This window comes from Myxocyprinus asiaticus, chromosome 27 (genome assembly GCF_019703515.2).
Source record: "Myxocyprinus asiaticus isolate MX2 ecotype Aquarium Trade chromosome 27, UBuf_Myxa_2, whole genome shotgun sequence".
Lineage (NCBI taxonomy): Eukaryota > Metazoa > Chordata > Actinopteri > Cypriniformes > Catostomidae > Myxocyprinus > Myxocyprinus asiaticus.
Genome location: NC_059370.1, coordinates 30,425,144 through 30,443,733, shown reverse-complemented (window position 1 = coordinate 30,443,733; position 18,590 = coordinate 30,425,144). Strand labels below are relative to the sequence as shown.

Here is an 18,590-nt window from a genome sequence, read left to right as displayed (position 1 = left end):
AATTTCACTTCACTTCACTTTTATTGTCACACAACCATAGACACAAGTGCAATAGTGGGTGAAAGTCTTGGGTGCAGTTCCGAGCAACATAGCAGTCATGAGTGATGAGACATAGATGAGACATATACCAATTTACAATAAACAGATTTACACATCACAATTTACATATCTAATATACACATAATTACACACAACACAATATACAAATAATAATATACAATATACAGTATACAATACACACAGTATAGAATAGTGTACAGTATACTATACACACAATATAGAATACACATACACACAATATAGAATACACATTATACAATAAAAAAAGTATATATATAGTATATATAAAATATACAGTAGGTTGTATTGTACTGTTTTGACATTCAGGCTGTCGGTTGATAGTCAGTTGCCAGTGAGTTGTTATGAGAGAATATAATTTAAGACAGTCCAGTGTGAGATAATATGATTAATAAAGTGCAGTGCTGATATATATTGATCGTGAGAGATCAAGAGTTCAGAAGTCTGATTGCTTGGGGGAAGAAGCTGTCATGAAATCGGCTGGTGCGGGTCCTGATGCTGCGATACTGCCTGCCTGATGGTAGCAGTGAGAGCAGCCCATGGCTTGGGTGGCTGGAGTCTCTGATGATCCTCCGAGCATTTTTCATACACCGCCTGGTATATATGTCCTGGAGGGAGGGAAGCTCACCTCCGATGATGTGTCTGGCAGTTCGCACCACCCTTTGCAGGGCTTTGCGGTTGTGGGCAGTGCTATTGCCGTACCAGGCAGTGATGCAGCCAGTCAGGATGCTCTCTACAGTGCTGGTGTAGAACCGTGTGGGGATGCGGCGGTTCATTCCAAACTTCCTCAGCCATCTCAGGAAGAAGAGGTGCTGATGAGCCTTCTTCACAACGGCCTCAGTGTGGACGGACCATGTGAGTTCCTCAGTGATGTGGACACCGAGGAACTTGAAGCTGCTGACTCTCTCCACAGGTGCTCCATTGATGGTGATGGGACTGTGTTCTCTGTCTTTTCTCCTGAAGTCCACCACAAGCTCCTTTGTCGTGCTGACGTTGAGGGAGAGGTTGTGCTCCTGACACCAGTGTGTCAGAGTGAGCACCTCCTCTCTGTAGGCCGTTTCATCATTGTGAGTGATCAGACCTACCACCGTCGTATCATCAGCAAACTTAATGATGGCATTGGAGCTATGTGTTGCCACACAGTCATGTGTGAACAGGGAATACAGGAGTGGGCTGAGAACACAGCCCTGCAGGGCTCCAGTGTTGAGGGTCAGTGATGAGGAGATGTTGCTGCCCATTCTAACCACCTGGCGCCTGCTTGACAGGAAGTCCAGGATCCAGCTGCACAGCGAGCTGTTTAAGCCCAGAGCCCGGAGTTTCACATAAAGCTTGGAGGGCACTATGGTGTTGAATGCTGATCTGTAGTCTACAAACAGCATTCTCACATAAGTGTTCCTTTTTTCCAGGTGGGAGAGAGCAGTGTGTATTGTAGATGCAACGGCATCATCAGTGGAGCGGTTGTTGCGGTAAGCAAACTGCAATGGGTCCAGTGATGGAGGCAGCACAGAGCAGATGTAATCTCTGATTGATTAGTCTCTCAAAGCATTTGCTGATGATGGGGGTCAGAGCAACAGGATGCCAGTCATTTAAGCAAGTGATTTTGGATTGCTTTGGTACAGGCACAATGGTGGACGTTTTAAAGCATGTGGGGACCACAGACAAGGAGAGGGAAAGGTTGAAAATGTCTGTAAAAACACCAGCCAGTTGGTTCGCACATGCTCTGATGACGCAGCCCGGAATGCCGTCTGGACCCGCGGCTTTACAGATATTCACCCGTCGGAAGAATCGGGTTACATCCGCTACAGAGACAGAGAGTGAACTAACCTCTGTAGCTTCGGCCGCGAGAGCTCTCTCCGCGAGGGCGGTGTTATTTCCCTCGAAACAAGCATAAAATGTATTTAGCTCATCTGGGAGAGAGGCAGCGGTGTTCATGGCGGAGTATATATTCCCTTTAAAGTCTGTGATGATATTAATTCCCTGCCACATGCTTCTAGATTTGGTGGTGTTAAACTGTCCTTCAATCTTGTTCCAGTACTGGCGTTTGGCTGCTCTGATTTTTCTGAGTTTTTCGGAGGGCATAACTGGCTTGTTTATGCTCCTCCGCATTCCCGGAATTAAAAGCGGAGGTCCGCGCATCAAGTGCAGCATGAAAATCACTATTTATCCATGGCTTCTGGTTGGGGTAGATCCGTATTATTTTGGTCGGAACAACATCCTCTACGCACTTTCTGATGAAACACGTTACGCTATCAGTGTACAACTCGATGTCGTCATCAGAGGCGGACCGGAACATCTTCCAGTCCTCGTGATCAAAACAGTTTTGTAGCGTAGAATCTGATTGGTCCAACCAGCACTGGATCATTCTGAGGGTGGGTGCTTCCTGTTTCAGTTTCTGCCTGTAAGCGGGCAGAAGCAGAATGGAAGAGTGGTCTGATTTGCCAAATGGTGGGCGGGGGAGAGATTTGTAGCCATCCCGGAAGGGAGAGTAGCAATGGTCCAAAATTGGCTTTGTTAAAGTCCCCGGTCACAATGAACGAGGCCTCAGTGTGCGTGGTTTCCTGCTCACTTATACTCCCATACAGTTCCTTGAGTGCCCGGTCTGTGTCGGCTTGTGGGGGGATGTATACAACTGTGATAATGACTGCTGTGAATTCCCTCGGTAGCTAGAATGGTCGACACAGATGCATGAGAAATTCCAGGTCAGGAGAGCAGAAAGGCTTGATAGAATGTACGTTCCTCTGATCACACCAGGATTTGTTGACCACAAAACATACACCACCACCTCTGCTTTTACCTGAGAGGTCTTTCACTCTGTCCGCTCGGTGCACGGAGAACCCTGCGGGTTCGATGTCTGAATCTGGAACCTCAGCAGACATCCAAGTTTCTGTAAGGCAGATAATGCAGCAGTCCCTCGTCTCTCGTTGGAAAGAGATCCGCGCTCTCAGCTCGCAGAGTTTGTTGTCCAGAGACTGAACATTTGCCAGTAGAATACTGGGTAGCGGGGGTCGATTTGCGCAACGTCTTTGATGAGAACGCCGGCTCTATTTCCCCTTTTCCTTCTGCGTTTCTTCTGGGCTACCCAGACAAAAGGCTCCACTTGCGTGTTTGTAAACAGCGGGTCGGCATTGAGGAATTTAAAGTCCGGTTTTCGGTGTGCTATTGCAGAACCAATGTCCAAAAGTGTTTGTCTGTCATAGACAATAAGGCAGACAACATCCAAGACAAAAAAACATAGAATTGTGAACAAAAAAAAAACAAAAAAACTGCATTGTTGTGTCGGAGCTCGCAACGTAGCAGCCATACTCAGAGTCATCTTGAGTCAATTGTGTTGAGTCCATTTTTAAGGTCAGTAACGTATTCTAAATACTTTGGATTACTTCTTCAGCAGTGGTAGATTTTTTCACTTGTTTTGACTATAAAAACTCTGCCAGTACAGTAAGACAAAATACACATGTTAAAAATGCATTCTCTGAAAAACCTAAATATCTTATGCAGTTTTGTTTCTAAAAACAAGATAAATCAAACTGATCTTGTTTTAAGGATTTTTAGATATTTTATCAGGAAAATCAAGAATATGATTTGTGCCCTAATATCAAAGATCTTACTAGAAAAAAAGAAATTATGATCCAACATGAATTGTCTTGATAAAAAAATATGATTGTGCCTGGTAAGATGTGCATGTAAAATGGCTAGAAATAGCATTTTAGCTTAGCATAAAGCTGACAATTTACACAAGGTTTATTTCTATTTCTTCTGCTCCAAACTTACTTTAAACTTACTTCTCTGTCTGCTCATATGAATGTAACACATCATAAGAAAGTGTTTTACCACTGTTCAAATGCACTTTGGATCACATCATTTATATGTATAAATGCTTTCCATCTGAAAGGACTAAATATTAAATGAAACAAATGACAATAAAATGCAAAGTAATCTCTTCAGTAATCAAAATACTTTTTGAATGTAACTATATTCTAATTACCAGTGAATTAAATTGTAACTGTAGTGGAATACAGTTACTTATATTTTGTATTTTAAATATGTAATCCCGTTACATGTATTCCGTTACTCCCCAACCCTGGTGGTGAACATGCATGATGTAGGGATCTCACAAATACAGACTGGAGCACCAGCACACCACCCAGGCTATGTACTGGCCAGTGGCGGCTGGTGGTTTTCAAAAGAGGGGAAGCACAGATGTTGCTCAAATAAAAAGTGTACTTGCATATTTTTCAGTTTTAAATGTTATTATTTATTTCATTATTCTCTGTTGTTTTGGGGTTGGGGGGGGTGTTGGTGTTGGTCTAGTTAGGCAACTTAAATGTGAAGTCTGCTCCCCTACAGGGGTGGTACTAGAGTCAGTGGACATTCGGGGCTTAGCCCAGACCTCTGTGGATATGAGGCCATCCTTTGATGAAATATCAGAATATAATACACTTTATAATAAAAACCTGAATACATCTATGATGTATCATTTATATAGTAAACTAAACAAGTCTCACTAACTTTTGTCTCAGATACACTCGAAGATCAGAAATTGCATGCTTTTAACATCTGTATTTTAAAACTTGATTTAAAAAAAGTTTAAATCAACAGTTTTAAAATTCAGCAGTTAAGGCTCTGTGTTACTGATTAGAAGGTTGGGGGTTCAAGCCCCAGCACTGCCATAATGGCACTGTTGGGCCCTTGAGCAAGGCCCTTGACCCTATCTGCTACAGGGGCACCATATCAGGTCTGACCCCAGCTTAGCTGCAATATGTGAAAAAAAGAATTTCACTGTATAAGTATAATGTGTGATAAGTTAATTAATTATACAGTTTTCATTGATTCATCAGGTACTTAAGTTAATTTACAAGAAAGTAGGTTGTAAACAAGCTAAATTGGTACTAGAGATGAAAAATAATAGCTAGATCACATAAAGTTTGCTATGTTTATTGCATCGTGTCTTAATAAAGAGTTTTGCTAAACACGCAAATGTCCTGGCTCTTTAAAGTTAGCAAATTCCTCGAATACATCTGTATATATTATACCTTGTATTTGGTACTTACTGCATCTGGATGGACCAACTCAACACAGTTTCCAAGACACAGCCGCAATCGCTTGCCTCAAGCTCTCTTCTTGCGTGTGCACACTAAGGCCACATGAGAGCTGGAACACCCATGCTCCCCTATTTGTTTTGCAGGAAATGGGCCATTTTGATTTGATTGATTTCCCCAAATTCAGTCAACAACATTAGCAGTGTCTGCCATTTTTCCCACCAAAACCCTAAAAAATATTTACTAGTGAAATTACTGAATGAAAATAAAATACCAAAAATACAGAACCTTATATTTACAATTTTATTTACAACATATACATTTGCCAATGGCAAAAGGGAAGTTTTATAATTACCAAATTAATTGTGTAAAATAAACCGCAATCAGTTTCTTCAATTCCGGCGAATACTCTGTACCCATTGAATGACAGCAATTTTGTTTTAAATCGAAATGCTGTCACTCACGTACAGTACATCACCGTCTCGATTTGCCGTTTGTTACATGGTTCAGCCCGTTTGAGAGCTTGAACAATCGTCGTATAGAGAAGCCGGGCATCCAGGCGGGATAGAATTGATTGAAAGCCCACTGTCTAATCAACAATCAGATCATTTCCCTCACGTAAATAGAGCTCATGAAGCTCCTGTAGGCCCCCATAGATGCACGGCATCTGAGCGGGACCCAAAATGATGCGTTTAGAGCCTCTTGTTCAATGAACATTGATCTTTTGCTCCTCTGAACTCAATGGGACACACCTCTGCCTTAGACTCCTGTTGAACTACGGCTTCATGGTCAATGCGTCCTTTTGTTACTTTAAATATTGAACTGGGACTATAATTATCTGAATTATAGAGAGGTTAAATGCAATTCCATAAACATGTCATGCAATTTTTTTAAACTATGGATCTTATTTACAATAGCGACATCTTTCATTTTTACGGGAATGACAACGAGGCTGTGAGGGATAGACTAATGGTCTCTTCAATAAGTTGTACTGTTGTATAAATTGTTTTGGATTGTTCCGCTGATGTAAATAAAAAAAATAAATAAATAAATAAAAACTTCTCAGCAAGAAATTTCAGTTGACAAAAAACGTATATGTGATAAAAAATAAAATGTGCTTTATACAGTCAATGCCACTGAAGAGATGGCAAGTCTAACCCTCACAGCCTCATTTCAATTACACACATTTTCACACTGTGAATAAGGTCTATTCCTTTAATTCTTTGGGTCAGAGTGTGGGTTGAAAACATTTTTGTGAAAGAAAATTTGACTAGTTTTTGTGTGTGTGTGTGTGTGTGTGTGTGCAAGAAACCTGAAATAATAGCGATAACTGTACTTCAGGGAAAGGGGTAAGTGCTCCAAGTTTTGTAGAATTGACCCATTTTAGGAATGATACAGAGAATCTGAAATGAAACACAATTTTCCATAAAAGAAACTAGCTCTCATATTGTGCTTAAAATGGGCTACAGCACATAGCTGAATAGATGAGAGGTGTGTTCAGTTGTGTAAATACAGCAAATTTCACAGAGAGGCAGAGGCATAGATAGCGGGCTCAGGGCAGCAATGTCTGTAGAGGCTCATCTCTTCTCGCCCCTAAACAATGTTTATAGACCTATTTTCTTCTCAACAGCAACAGAGAGCGCATTTTCACACACCTTCTGCCTCTCCCTCTACAGGAGAAAAACATTTACCAATTCCACCACTCCAATCTTTAGAACCAGTGAGCAAGAGAAAGCTTGGAGGAAAATCTCCATCACTTTTAAGAGAGCAGAGAGAAGCCTTGTGGTAAAAGAGCAGCTACTAGCCTCTCTATGAAACTCCCATTCTCTGTTTTGCTCTCTGCTTTGGAAGGGTGCATGATGGCATGCTTGTGCGAGCTGTTCTCTTTGGATCTTCCCTTTTGGTCTCCACTTTTCTACTTTTTTTTTTCTAATTTTGTTTAAAGTTCATTTGATGACTGTTGTACTGTGCAAAGCATGGCTTTTATATATATATATATATATATATATATATATATATATATATATATATATATACACACACACACACACACACACATATATATATATATATATATATATATATATATATATATATATATATATATATATATATAGGTCAGGCCTTTCCTGCTAAAGTAGAAAACTAAACCTTTGTTTAAGAGGAGACTGCACAGCTGCCAGTATCCAAAGATTGATTGCCAAATTATGCACTTGTCAGACAGGTAGAGGTAGGGGAGGGAGGGAAAAGGGGAGTATCCAAGAGATTGCCTTGATTGAGAAAGAGATCCGAAAACAAGGAGGAGGGATGTTTTCGGCACCGTAAATGACTGAAGATGGCCTGGTCCACACAGGCCTGTGAAGGCTTATTTACAATCATGCAGTGAGGCCTCTTCACCAGCTGATGCCTGTTTCAATTTCACTCCCATCTCGGGACGTTGCGAGCAGCTCTCTTCTCCTTCTATACATACTCGTACACATTCAAATTAGATTCCTGAGCAGGTTGTGCCATCACAATTGAGCCACAGAGGAGAAACGCTTAAACATGCACAGCTTGGGAAATGTGTTTGGAGGCATGTGCTCTTGTTACAACCTTGCTGGTGTTTGTTTCTGTTTGTGTTTGAAGACAGGGACTTATGTATTTTCAGAAGTTGTAATTGCAATGTAATGTGCGTTCAAGTGATTTTGATCAGAATAAAATTGATTTAGGACCATTTTGGTTTTTCTTTTTCCCATTTTCTTTCTTAACAAACATAGTAAGCTTTTTGTAGCTTGAAGTAAGCCTGTTTTAGTGCTACTGCAACACAGAAAAAAGTATGCACATAAGGTGTATAATTAATGCTATATCTGTATATTTTATCATGTGTTGCCACAGAGAATGATTGGAAATTAAAAAGTAGTTTTGTCGTGCAAGCCTGACACCTCACAAATCAGATAAATAAGTACAATTTTCCAGCGAGCATTATTGCTATTCTACATCAACAGTATGCAAAATGAGAATAAACCGAACTGTACAGTCAACATTCACAATTAAACTTAATTATGAATAATACCAAATAGCTTCCAGAAGAATTCTTGAATTGACCCAACACCAATTCGGAAAGTCAGAGCTGAAAGAAAATCCACTTTCCCATTGATAATTATGACTCTGTGGTGATTTTCATGTGTGATCATCATGTTCTTACAATATGAACATTCGAATATGACTTGAAGCAACATGAATTTGGATCATGTGTCGATGTGTAGATATCTGAGATTCAGTTTTACAGCATGGCATCCTTTCCAATCATTATACACTGGTTCACTTCCATCAGTTTTTATGGTAATGCAATTTTTGAACTTAGCATATACTGTATGTCTTCATACAGTATATATATTTTTTATGCTTGCAATGCGATTAATCTCTAAAAATTATTATTATTATTATTATTTTTTTTTTCATTTAACTCCAACCACTTGTTCCAAATGTACAGACCTCATTCATACTTCTGTAGTTTTGTTGATAATTTCAGTCTTTGGTGTGCTGTGTAGCAATTTTTGATTTTAACAAACATTAAACATTTTATGAAATGTAACATTATTATTATTATATATATATATATTTTTTTTTGTTGTTGTTGTTGTTTGTTTGTTTTTTTTTTGTTTTTTTTTGCATTGAGAAGGAGAGTGAGGGAGAAATATTGAAAGATTGCAGGTTAAAATGTAGCTTTTATGGGGGAGTTAAAGGAAGAAAAATGGCCAGATAGAGATTTTTTAAGAAAGTTAAGAAAGCATGAGCACCGTAAACTCTGGCTGCTCTCTCTTCTCTTTCTCTTCCTCTATTCTTCCCCCTCCCTCTTTCTCTTTCTCTCTCAGACTTCATTAGTAATTGCCAAGGTATCTGTGTGGGGCAGATTTAAATTCTCAGCTGTGCTCCAAGGCCAATTTGTGATCCTAACGGAAGCCAATCAGAATACAGGTGCCCAGGGCTCGCCGAAGATTTATGGGCCCTTTCACAACTCATGCCACATGCAGATCAAATTTTGGATATGGCACAGCAATCCCAGCAAACATAATTAGAAAACTTTTCGGAGACCTTTGTTTCGGTATTTAGAGTACCCATTGCCTATGGTTGGAGCTCTAAAGAGATTGCAGAGAGAGGGGAAATTGGGGAGAAAAGCAAAGTTTAACAAAGCAGAACAAAGTAAGGTTTAGGTCAGGCAGAAACTTGTTTTAGTGAACTGGCTGTTCTGATGCTGGGTATTTTGGGTCGTATGCATCTGGGATTGCTAGTGACCTTTACTCAGAGACACACCAAAATGCATAGTCCAAAAATGAAATCACAGTTAAAAAATATTTTACTCCGATTAGAGATGTATTTCATGGTGGCAGTCACTTACCTGTCTTTATAGGCGCTGATGTTGGTTATTTAAAGTGGAGAAGTGATGTATATAATGAGGGTGTCAGTCAGAGGTGTGTGGGCAGGGAGTTTGAGATCAGACAGTTAAATGAGGTTTTGATCTGGAAATGGAAATTTAAAAATGAATAAATAAACACTGGTGTCTGACACTAACTACATGTTTGCTGATGATGGGTCTTCTGGGGCTGTCACAACTAATTAGTGGTAAGGGCCGGTTTGAGGAATGTATTTTTAACAGGGCTCAATCACACACACACACATGTTGGTGCGGCTATCCTTATGAGGACTCTCCATAGACATAATGATTTTTATACTGTACGAACTATAGATTCTATCCCCAACCCTAACCCTATTCCTAAACCTAACCCTCACAAAAAACTTTCTGCATTTTTACATTTTCAATAAAACTTCGTTTAGTATATATTTTTTAAGTGATTTGAATTATGGGGACACTAGAAATGTTCTCATAAACCACATTTATAACATAATACCCTTGTAATTACCAGTTTGTGACCTAAAAAAAATCCTCGTAAACCACGCAAACCCACCCACACACACACACACACACTTACACACCTGTCTAGTTGAGACGGGTCATTAATCAGCCTGTTCAGAGAACAGACACAATGACCTCAATGACTTAATCAGCATCTGCAGAGAAGATGCAGAAAGTTGCCCCTACTTTATTTCTCTCCTTCTATTTTTCACTCTCTTTCTTTCTGTCTCCCAGTAAATAAGTCATGTTGCTCCCTCAAATCATCATGTCCCTTGTTTCACAATCCCTAGTGACTTTCAAAAGTGCAAAACTGCTGTCGTCTCCAAACTGCCCTCTGCATAACCCCACCCTGTCAGCGCTCTTTTTTGGGATCCGTCTGGCCTCTCTTTATTTCCTGTTCACCCCCTGGTCTGGCCTCATCTCTCTCTCTTTGTCTCTCGCTCTTCCCATCATCCTAGTCGGCTTCAACTCTTCCCCCAGATTTCCTCCCAAACAATGCTTAACATAAATCACTGTCAATTATGCATGGCATGTAAATCCAGCATTTTAATTTCATTCCACAATTAAGCCACTCCATCCACATTCGGCTTCCCTTCAATGTCCCGAGATTAAATGAGCTTTCAATAGAGATTCAGCCAATAGCGGTGAGTAACACTTCAACTCAAGCACACACTCTTCCAAAATGACCTTAATTAATTTCCTTCCATCACCCCTGTCAGCTGGTAAATTAGTGGCTGCAACCTTCTGCATGGGTAAAAATGATTTGTCATTTAAGTGACTGACTTGACCTTGCGAGTCGCCCGTCTTCAGATGCTGGTGGAATGTCATGGAGGTGGCCCGCAGGAAGTAGAGCTGTATTTTTAGACGTGCACTTCTGCCGCCTTCCTGACACTCTACCGCTCATTGCAGGCCTGATTACTGCCTACCTGTAACCTGCTCGATTCCCTTTACAGTTCGTTCATGGGCCCACCTGACAGGCAGGAGGAAGGGAGCGAGGGTTCAGATACAGGCGCATAACTGGAGGTGGGAGAGCTGTCTGGGTGGCATCACACCATCAATTGGAGAAATGAGAAGGGCAGAGAAGAGAGAGACAGAGACAGAGATAGAGACAGAGAGAGAGAGAGAGAGAGAGAGAGAGAGAGAGAGAGAGACTGCATTATTACCATTTATTACCATTCATTACATTTATCAACTCTTTCCATCATTGGCTTGTGTGAAGGACAGACCTCTCTCGCTCTCTATATTTTTAGCTTTGTACTTCTTTGGGTGTAACTTAGTTTTGTGAATGAAGCCCAATTTATAATGAGCCTAATTTACAAATGTAACAGTAAAGAATTGACAAGGAGGAGGCGGGAAGCAGCTGAACAGTAAACATAAAGTTTTAATGTCAAACTCAACTTAAAACCAACATAAACAAACATGCAGCATGGCCGCGTGCATCTCTCTCTCTCTCTCCCAAACTGGCGCCTCCGGCTCGTCTTTATCCCCCTCCTGGCTGATTAGCCCAATTCAGTGCCAGCCGTGTGTCTTCACAGCCCGGCCCCACCCTCCTCCTCGTCACATCATAAAAATGAGCCATGTTTGCATGAAAAGGAATGATAATGACTTAATTTAAACACATACGTATAATTTATATATGCGCTAATTGTGCCTGCTTAAACTAGATTGCATGTGGTTAGTAAATAAGATGCAGGTGTCTGAGCTAAAATACCATGCACAAAAGAGGCACAACTGTTTAGTAAATTTCCTTATCAGTAACTTACGTGTTTCTCTTCATAGCTGTTATTATATTGTGTATTTTACATATTGTTTATTGTACAAGTTAGTTCTGGTCCTCTATTCTAATTGAACAAGCAGCTCAGTGATGTGCATAGATTGATTGGCATCGTTTTGAACTGTTTTCGCTAGCGGAGCAAAAACAGATGAAATGACCAGCCGTGCTGTGTCTTAAATGTGAGTTACTCAATAGTAACTTCTTACATTTACATTTATGCATTTGGCAGATGCTTTTATCTAAAGTGACTTTTTTTGTCATCATGTGTTTTCCCTGGAAATCAAACCCTTAAACTTTGCATTTCTAGCAGTTAAGGTACAGGAACAAAGTAGCTTTTTTGTTTATGGAACTGTTGTATATTAGCACAGCTGTGAATACCTGTGACAGTATAAAAGCCATCCTGATATTCAGTGCAACAGAACTCTTGCTTGTATGATTTTGCTTAATTTTTTCACAGCGCCAACTGAAATGCTGCATTGACCGGTCAGCATTCATAAACAGAACTATCCATTTTATAATTCAACATACTGTATAAAATATACAATATTGGTTATAAAATTGACACCTCCTAAATTCTTCTAAATCCAGTGTTCTCATAAAATTGGAGGAAAGGCCACCCCTCACCCCTGCCCCCGATATCTATGCCTTGTGTATATGTATTACATATGATGGTTTATGGATGGCTGTGAATGAGAATCGGTGATGGATTATTTAAGCGCTGACCCCAGAAGGTCATCTTAGCCAGAATCTGGGGGAATCAGTCTGACCATACAGTGTTGAGTATGGCATGGTGAAGGGATGTGTGGGGATAGACAGATAAGAGATAAGAGTAATGGAAGGGCTGGAGCACAACAGAACCAAAATCAGCTCTGGAAATGGAATCCATTGCTGGAACGTGTCCAGAGATATTGGAAAGCATCTTGTGGAAAGAGGCTATTAAAGGTCACAGAAGTGAGCAGCCCATGGTCGTTTCTCAGTGGTATGAGGGACGGATGTATCTGTGGGGTTGTGCGGGTGGGCCGATCCAGAGACGGCCCTCTCAGACAGACACCTGATCGCAGAAAAGCTCTCAGGCTCTCAATCCAGCCTGCATCAGTCTTAATAGAGAACAGGACCGGATAAAACATGGCAACCCCAGACACCCCACACTAATCACAATGCCAACATGACCTCAGCTAATCCATTTTACACTACATCTCGTTTTTAAACTGCATGCTCGCTGCTGACTTGGCCAGGCACCGTGTGAGATGAAAGCCCTCATTTGAAGAGCAAGATACACCAGCACGGGGCTCAGAGCAGTAATTAACTGCTAAATTATTTAAGTACAATGCTAAATTGTACAAGTTTCATCAATAATCTATTGTAGCATTAAGGATATTGTTAGCGAGTAATGCGGCTAATGAGAGAGCACCACAGGAGAGAGAATGGAGAATACCAGTAACACCAGTGTGATGCCAGAGACACAGTTCTGACAAAGCTTTTCAAATTCCACCATTTCTTCATGTGTAATCAGGTAACGAAAATTATCCCGTCTGAACACAATATTTTTTTTTTATATATATCACTATATGTATTACTTTATTTTACTACTTTGTAAATGTATTTTTTTTTTTTTTTTTTTTTTTTATTAAAATCAGCATCAATTTAATTCAATACAACAACTTCATTATGTATACTTATTGTACTGGTAACATATTACAAAAACATTCTATTTGTAAATATCAGTAAATGCATTAAGTATCATGAACTAACAATGAACAATAATTACTTGGGCGTGGTTTATTTATAAAAATACAATTGTTCATTGTTAGTTCATGCTTGTTCATAATGACTCTAACTTTAATTAAAAGAAATGTACTAGTATATGTTGAAATTGACATTAACCAAGATTCATAAATTCTGTAAAAGTATTGTTGATTGTTAGTTCATGTAAAAAAATGAATAATAATAATTACCTAATTAACAAATACACCTTTATTGTAATGTTGTAGTATTGCACTTAACAAATGTACTTTATAATTTATTGTTTTTGCCTTACAGTAGACTACTGACTATTCTTTGCATAATTTCACAATGCAAAAAATCTTAATGGTCCTAAAGTAGGCTTCATTTTCTTATTTTTGTTTTATCGTCTTGTTTCATCTTTTCGTCATCTTTTGATTTGAAGGTAAAATATGGCATGGATTTTTCTTGTCTGCCTTAAGTAAGCTATTCATAGATTGTCTACCCAAAGAGTGTAAAAACTGTGGCGCTATAAAAACATAGTTTTGTTTGTTCAAGCGATCCATCCTGTCAGCTTTTAGCTCAAACAATGCTGTGAGTATTTGTCCAAAAAATTGAAATATGGGGGGAGTGTCCTTTTTATAATTCCATTTAGTGCTGCAGAAATTATACACTTCACCTATAATGCCATTAAAGGATGAAAATAATTATCTAGTTAATGACACCACACAGGGCATTTCTTACATTTATTTCTATAATTGCACACTAGAGTGAAAAACATTGAATGGAATCCTGTCAGGCTGTTGTTACATGGCTCTGTCATCTATGAACCACACATTTAAGATGTTTTTGGAAGCTTAACGCTGAGCAATTGAGAATCAGCGTGTGCTTTCTGTCTCTCTGTAGTCTCAGTGGTGAGGATAGATATTAACAAATCACGTCCTGTTTGTCTGCGCTGAGAGTCCATTTATGAGCCTGTAATGATTAATCTCACTCTGAAATACAGAGCAATATCCTCCTGTCTATATTTTCTTTTCATCAGCCCTCCACTGCTCGATGGAAATGACCCTGCACCAGATGACTGAGTTGCCATGTGGTCTCGGTGAAGTGTGTCTGTGCATTTGTACCTGAGAGGAGCGGAGGCTCTTGAATTATTGAGTGATTTGTTGTGTAAGTGTCCCTCTGTGGGACAGGACGGGCCTGCAGTGCCATGTGTTCGTGTGCCATATGTCCACTGCGCCACACCGAGGCGCTGTCTTTCACCCCGCCCAACAAGTGCCCGTGGCACTCAGCGGTCAACGCAACACACACACATAACACACACATGTACCTTTGTTACATAAGTAAGTCAAACTCATAATTAACTTCTTGTTCATAAAACTGCTGAAAAATAACACTACATATATATGTTCACAGCCAAGCTGACATTCGGTACAATAGCACTCTTGCTCGTGTTATATTAATTAATTATGCTTTCAATTTAGTAATTATAACTAAACCAATTAACCCACCATTCCTCTCTTTTGTAGGCATTTCCTGTTTAAGACATCATCAGGGACCACACCCCTCTTTAGCAGCTCATCACCGGGTTATCCCTTGACCTCTGGCACAGTATATTCACCCCCGCCACGGCTCTTACCCAGAAACACCTTTTCCAGAAGCGCCTTCAAGCTGAAGAAGCCCTCAAAGTACTGCAGCTGGAAATGTACTGCCCTGTTGGCCATCGCTGCCACCGCCCTGCTGGCCATTCTGCTGTCCTACTTCATCGGTAAAATATCTCACACTCAACTTGTGCCTGTTAGTTCTGTATGTGAATTCATCCTCTAGAGGCTTTGCGTCATCACCATTTAAAATCATTTGAGAGACACAGTTAGGGAAAGAAGACAAGTACTTGTGCCTGTGCAAACACTGATTATGTGATAGCAATGATTGGATCATTTAATGTTGCATAGATTAAGTAGGTTATTCATCATTAAATCATGTCTGTGTGTGTACATGTGTGCGCATGTTTCTACAGATGCTGCTCATTATTGAATGTGCCTGAGGAGAAATGTTACCTAACGGATTCTCAGTAATCTGTGACTAGAATGTAGCCATTATACCATTAAGATTATCTGAATTATTAATGCAACATTTTGCCTTGTTGGTACTCTATGCTTCAGTAGTGTGTTATACTTTCCCAACTGACAAAACTAGGAACAGCTTTGCAACTAAATTTACAACATTTTGTAAGGAAAAAAAATATATATACTGTATACTGTATTTACAGGCAAATTTGAACATTTTAGAAAATCAGGCGCAATAAGAAGTTCAATATGTTTGGAATTCATAACAGAATTGGGGGGGGTGGGAAATGACTATTTCCAAACAGGTTTTCTCAAAGGTTTTTTTTTTTTTTTTTTTTATTTGCCCCGCCCCAAACTTATGCCATTGGTTGGGCCCATGTTGCTGTGTCAGGCTGATCAGGATGTTCAAACAGAGATATATTTTGATAGCATCACAGAGCCCAGTTTTCAGATACTACAAATGGTTTACTTATGACCACACTAAACTAAGATAAGCGAAAGAATTTAAAAAGGATTCGTTTGCCCAAAAAATGTCAATTCTGTCAGAATTGACTAAACCTCATGTTGTTCCATACCTGTATGACTTTCCTTCTTAAGTAGAACACAAAAGAAGATGTAAGGCAGTATGACAACCATTCACATTCATTTTATAGGAAAAAGATGCAATGAAAGTGAATGGTGACTGAGACTCATTAAAACATTACACACAGCTGCTTTATCTACAAAAAATCATGATCATGATTATTTACTTTAAATCTGGTGACAGCCCTGATTAATACCCTGACATGTTTACTCCTTGAATAGCCATGTCATCCTAAAGACAAAGCAGATCTCTAATTGTGGAGGATCCTCAAAATACAGTCCTTAACCCCACACTGCGATCGTGAAAGACACAGTGTTATTACTTTCAATAAAGTCTCTTATCTCTCTCGCCACAGTATTTTGAAAGTGCACGTGAATGTCAGTTAGGGAGTAATGAAAAAGCACTGGCCTCCCCCTCACACCTCACAGTGCACCACAAAGACCCCCAGCAGAGGGGAGAAATGAGTCCTCACTCTTCACAGTGAATGATTTTAATACTGAGGGTGTGAACAGCAAAAAAACATTAGACAAAATGAGAAAAAAGTACACCTTCAGTGAAAATACAAGACACTGAATGAAAAAGAGAGAGAGAGAGAGAGAGAAAGGAGGCATTGAGAGACGGCAAGAGGCAAAGATAGAGACACAATAGCACGTAGACATTTAAAAGTGGACACAGAGAAAGAGATTGGCTTTCGGTGGCCTCTATTAAAAGCACACCTGGGCTGAGGAATTGTGCTCTGGCAGAATGCCTTAGTCCCCTCTGTGTCTCTATTTAAAAGCCCCAGGCAAGGGGCAGATATGTCACACGGACCCGCACTGCCCTCTTCCCTCTGGAGACCTCGCTCAACAGATGGGGCAGTCAGCAAGTGCAGGAATCAACACAAACGTCCTTGTTCCTCCCGCCTGCATCGCTGTCCATGTATTCAACTACCCGTCTGCCTCTCCCATGTCCTTCAGTGTCCCATGTTCTTTTGTGCTATCAGGAAGTCCAGCTCTGAAGCTCAATGCTGTTCCGGCCCAAGCAACTGGTACCGAAAAAATCACAGATATCCAGTTATTAAAGTCAGAGGCAGATACTGTGGTACAGCAACCCAAAAAAATGATCTATATTGTTTGAAAAACAGAGGGAGAACTTTCATTTTGGGGCTTAATAGGATTCACTTCACTAATGGAGAGCAACAGTCAGATTTTGGAAGTAAAAATCCCATAAATAACTTTTTTCATAAGGTAATTTATTATTAACAAAAACTTTTAAACTTTTAAAGACAGACCTACCATGAGCTCAGAGGTTGTTAATCATTACTATATGCTTCTGCTGAAGCATTAGTCCATGCTATTTCAACTGTATTTTTAGCGGAATTCCGGGCAGAGAACTACACAACTCGTGATCCCGAGGAGGAAAATCCATCAATCAAAGAATCGGCAAACAAACCACGGCAAAAGAGCCCAGCAGGGACCGCCCACTTCAATTATTGATTCTATACCTATAATCAACAACTTTTTCACAAAACTTCATGGGATTGTAGTTCATTCCTTTATTAAAGATATTAAGTACACAGTCTTGTATCTTTGTCTTTTTGTCTGATTTTAAAATAGTTTTTTTTGCTTCAAATCAAAGTTTGTAAAGTTGTGATTCACCTGGTTGCTTTACTTCATGAAATCTATAAGGAAAAAATGAATGAGAAAAATACTTCCAGAACCAGAATGGCTGAAAAAGTGGGCAGGCACTGCTGCACACTATACCCTTCTGGGCCATTCTAAAGAGGTTTCATTCAAAAAACGTGTGCTTATTTTATTTAAAGATAATCCAAGTTGTCAGCAGTATTCATTGGATGGAGGTCTTAACAGTAGGAAATGGGCACAGCTTAAGCTCTCTGAGAGTGTGTTCACGTTTGTGTGTGTATGTTTATGTATTAGCATTTCTGCACAAATAGATAAATGTTCCACTGCAGCATTTTCCCAAACACAGACGTGGCTGCTAGTCCACTGAGGACTCCCCAATCTCCCTGGGAATAGAGGGGAAAAGAGAGATAGAGAGCTCAGAGGAGAGAAGGAAGAAGATATTTTTATCTCCTCATCTTTTACCAGGGGCCTGAAAGACTTCTTTTTGCTTTGTTCTCCATGGGGATGGATAACTGTCCCAGAACTGCACCACAGCCCCTGAAAGCCCAAATTCAGCACCAGAAGTGAGGAGCTCACAGATGCTCATACAAACACATTTCAGTTCCCTGCTCACATACACATAAACACAGGTGTGCAAAGCATCTCTCTTTTTCTCTTCTTTGTGAAGAGACGAGAAGAGAAGAGAAGAGAAGAGAAGAGAAGAGAAGAGAAGAGAAGAGAAGAGAAGAGAAGAGAAGAGAAAAGAAAAGAAGAGAAGATAACTGTTGTTCCACAGACTCATGATATCACTCTCGTCACTGTGTTTAGAGGCTGCC

General features: G+C 39.9%; 1 protein-coding gene across 1 annotated transcript in view; it reads left to right on the top strand.

Annotated features, from left to right (window-relative positions):
• The window catches only part of LOC127418193 (teneurin-2-like), a 341,320-nt gene that overhangs the window by 253,705 nt on the left and 69,025 nt on the right, over positions 1-18,590 (top strand). The window contains exon 5 of the mRNA XM_051658641.1: positions 15,034-15,272. Within this exon, the coding sequence (XP_051514601.1) occupies positions 15,034-15,272 (239 nt within the window). The remainder of the gene's footprint in view (positions 1-15,033; positions 15,273-18,590) is intronic.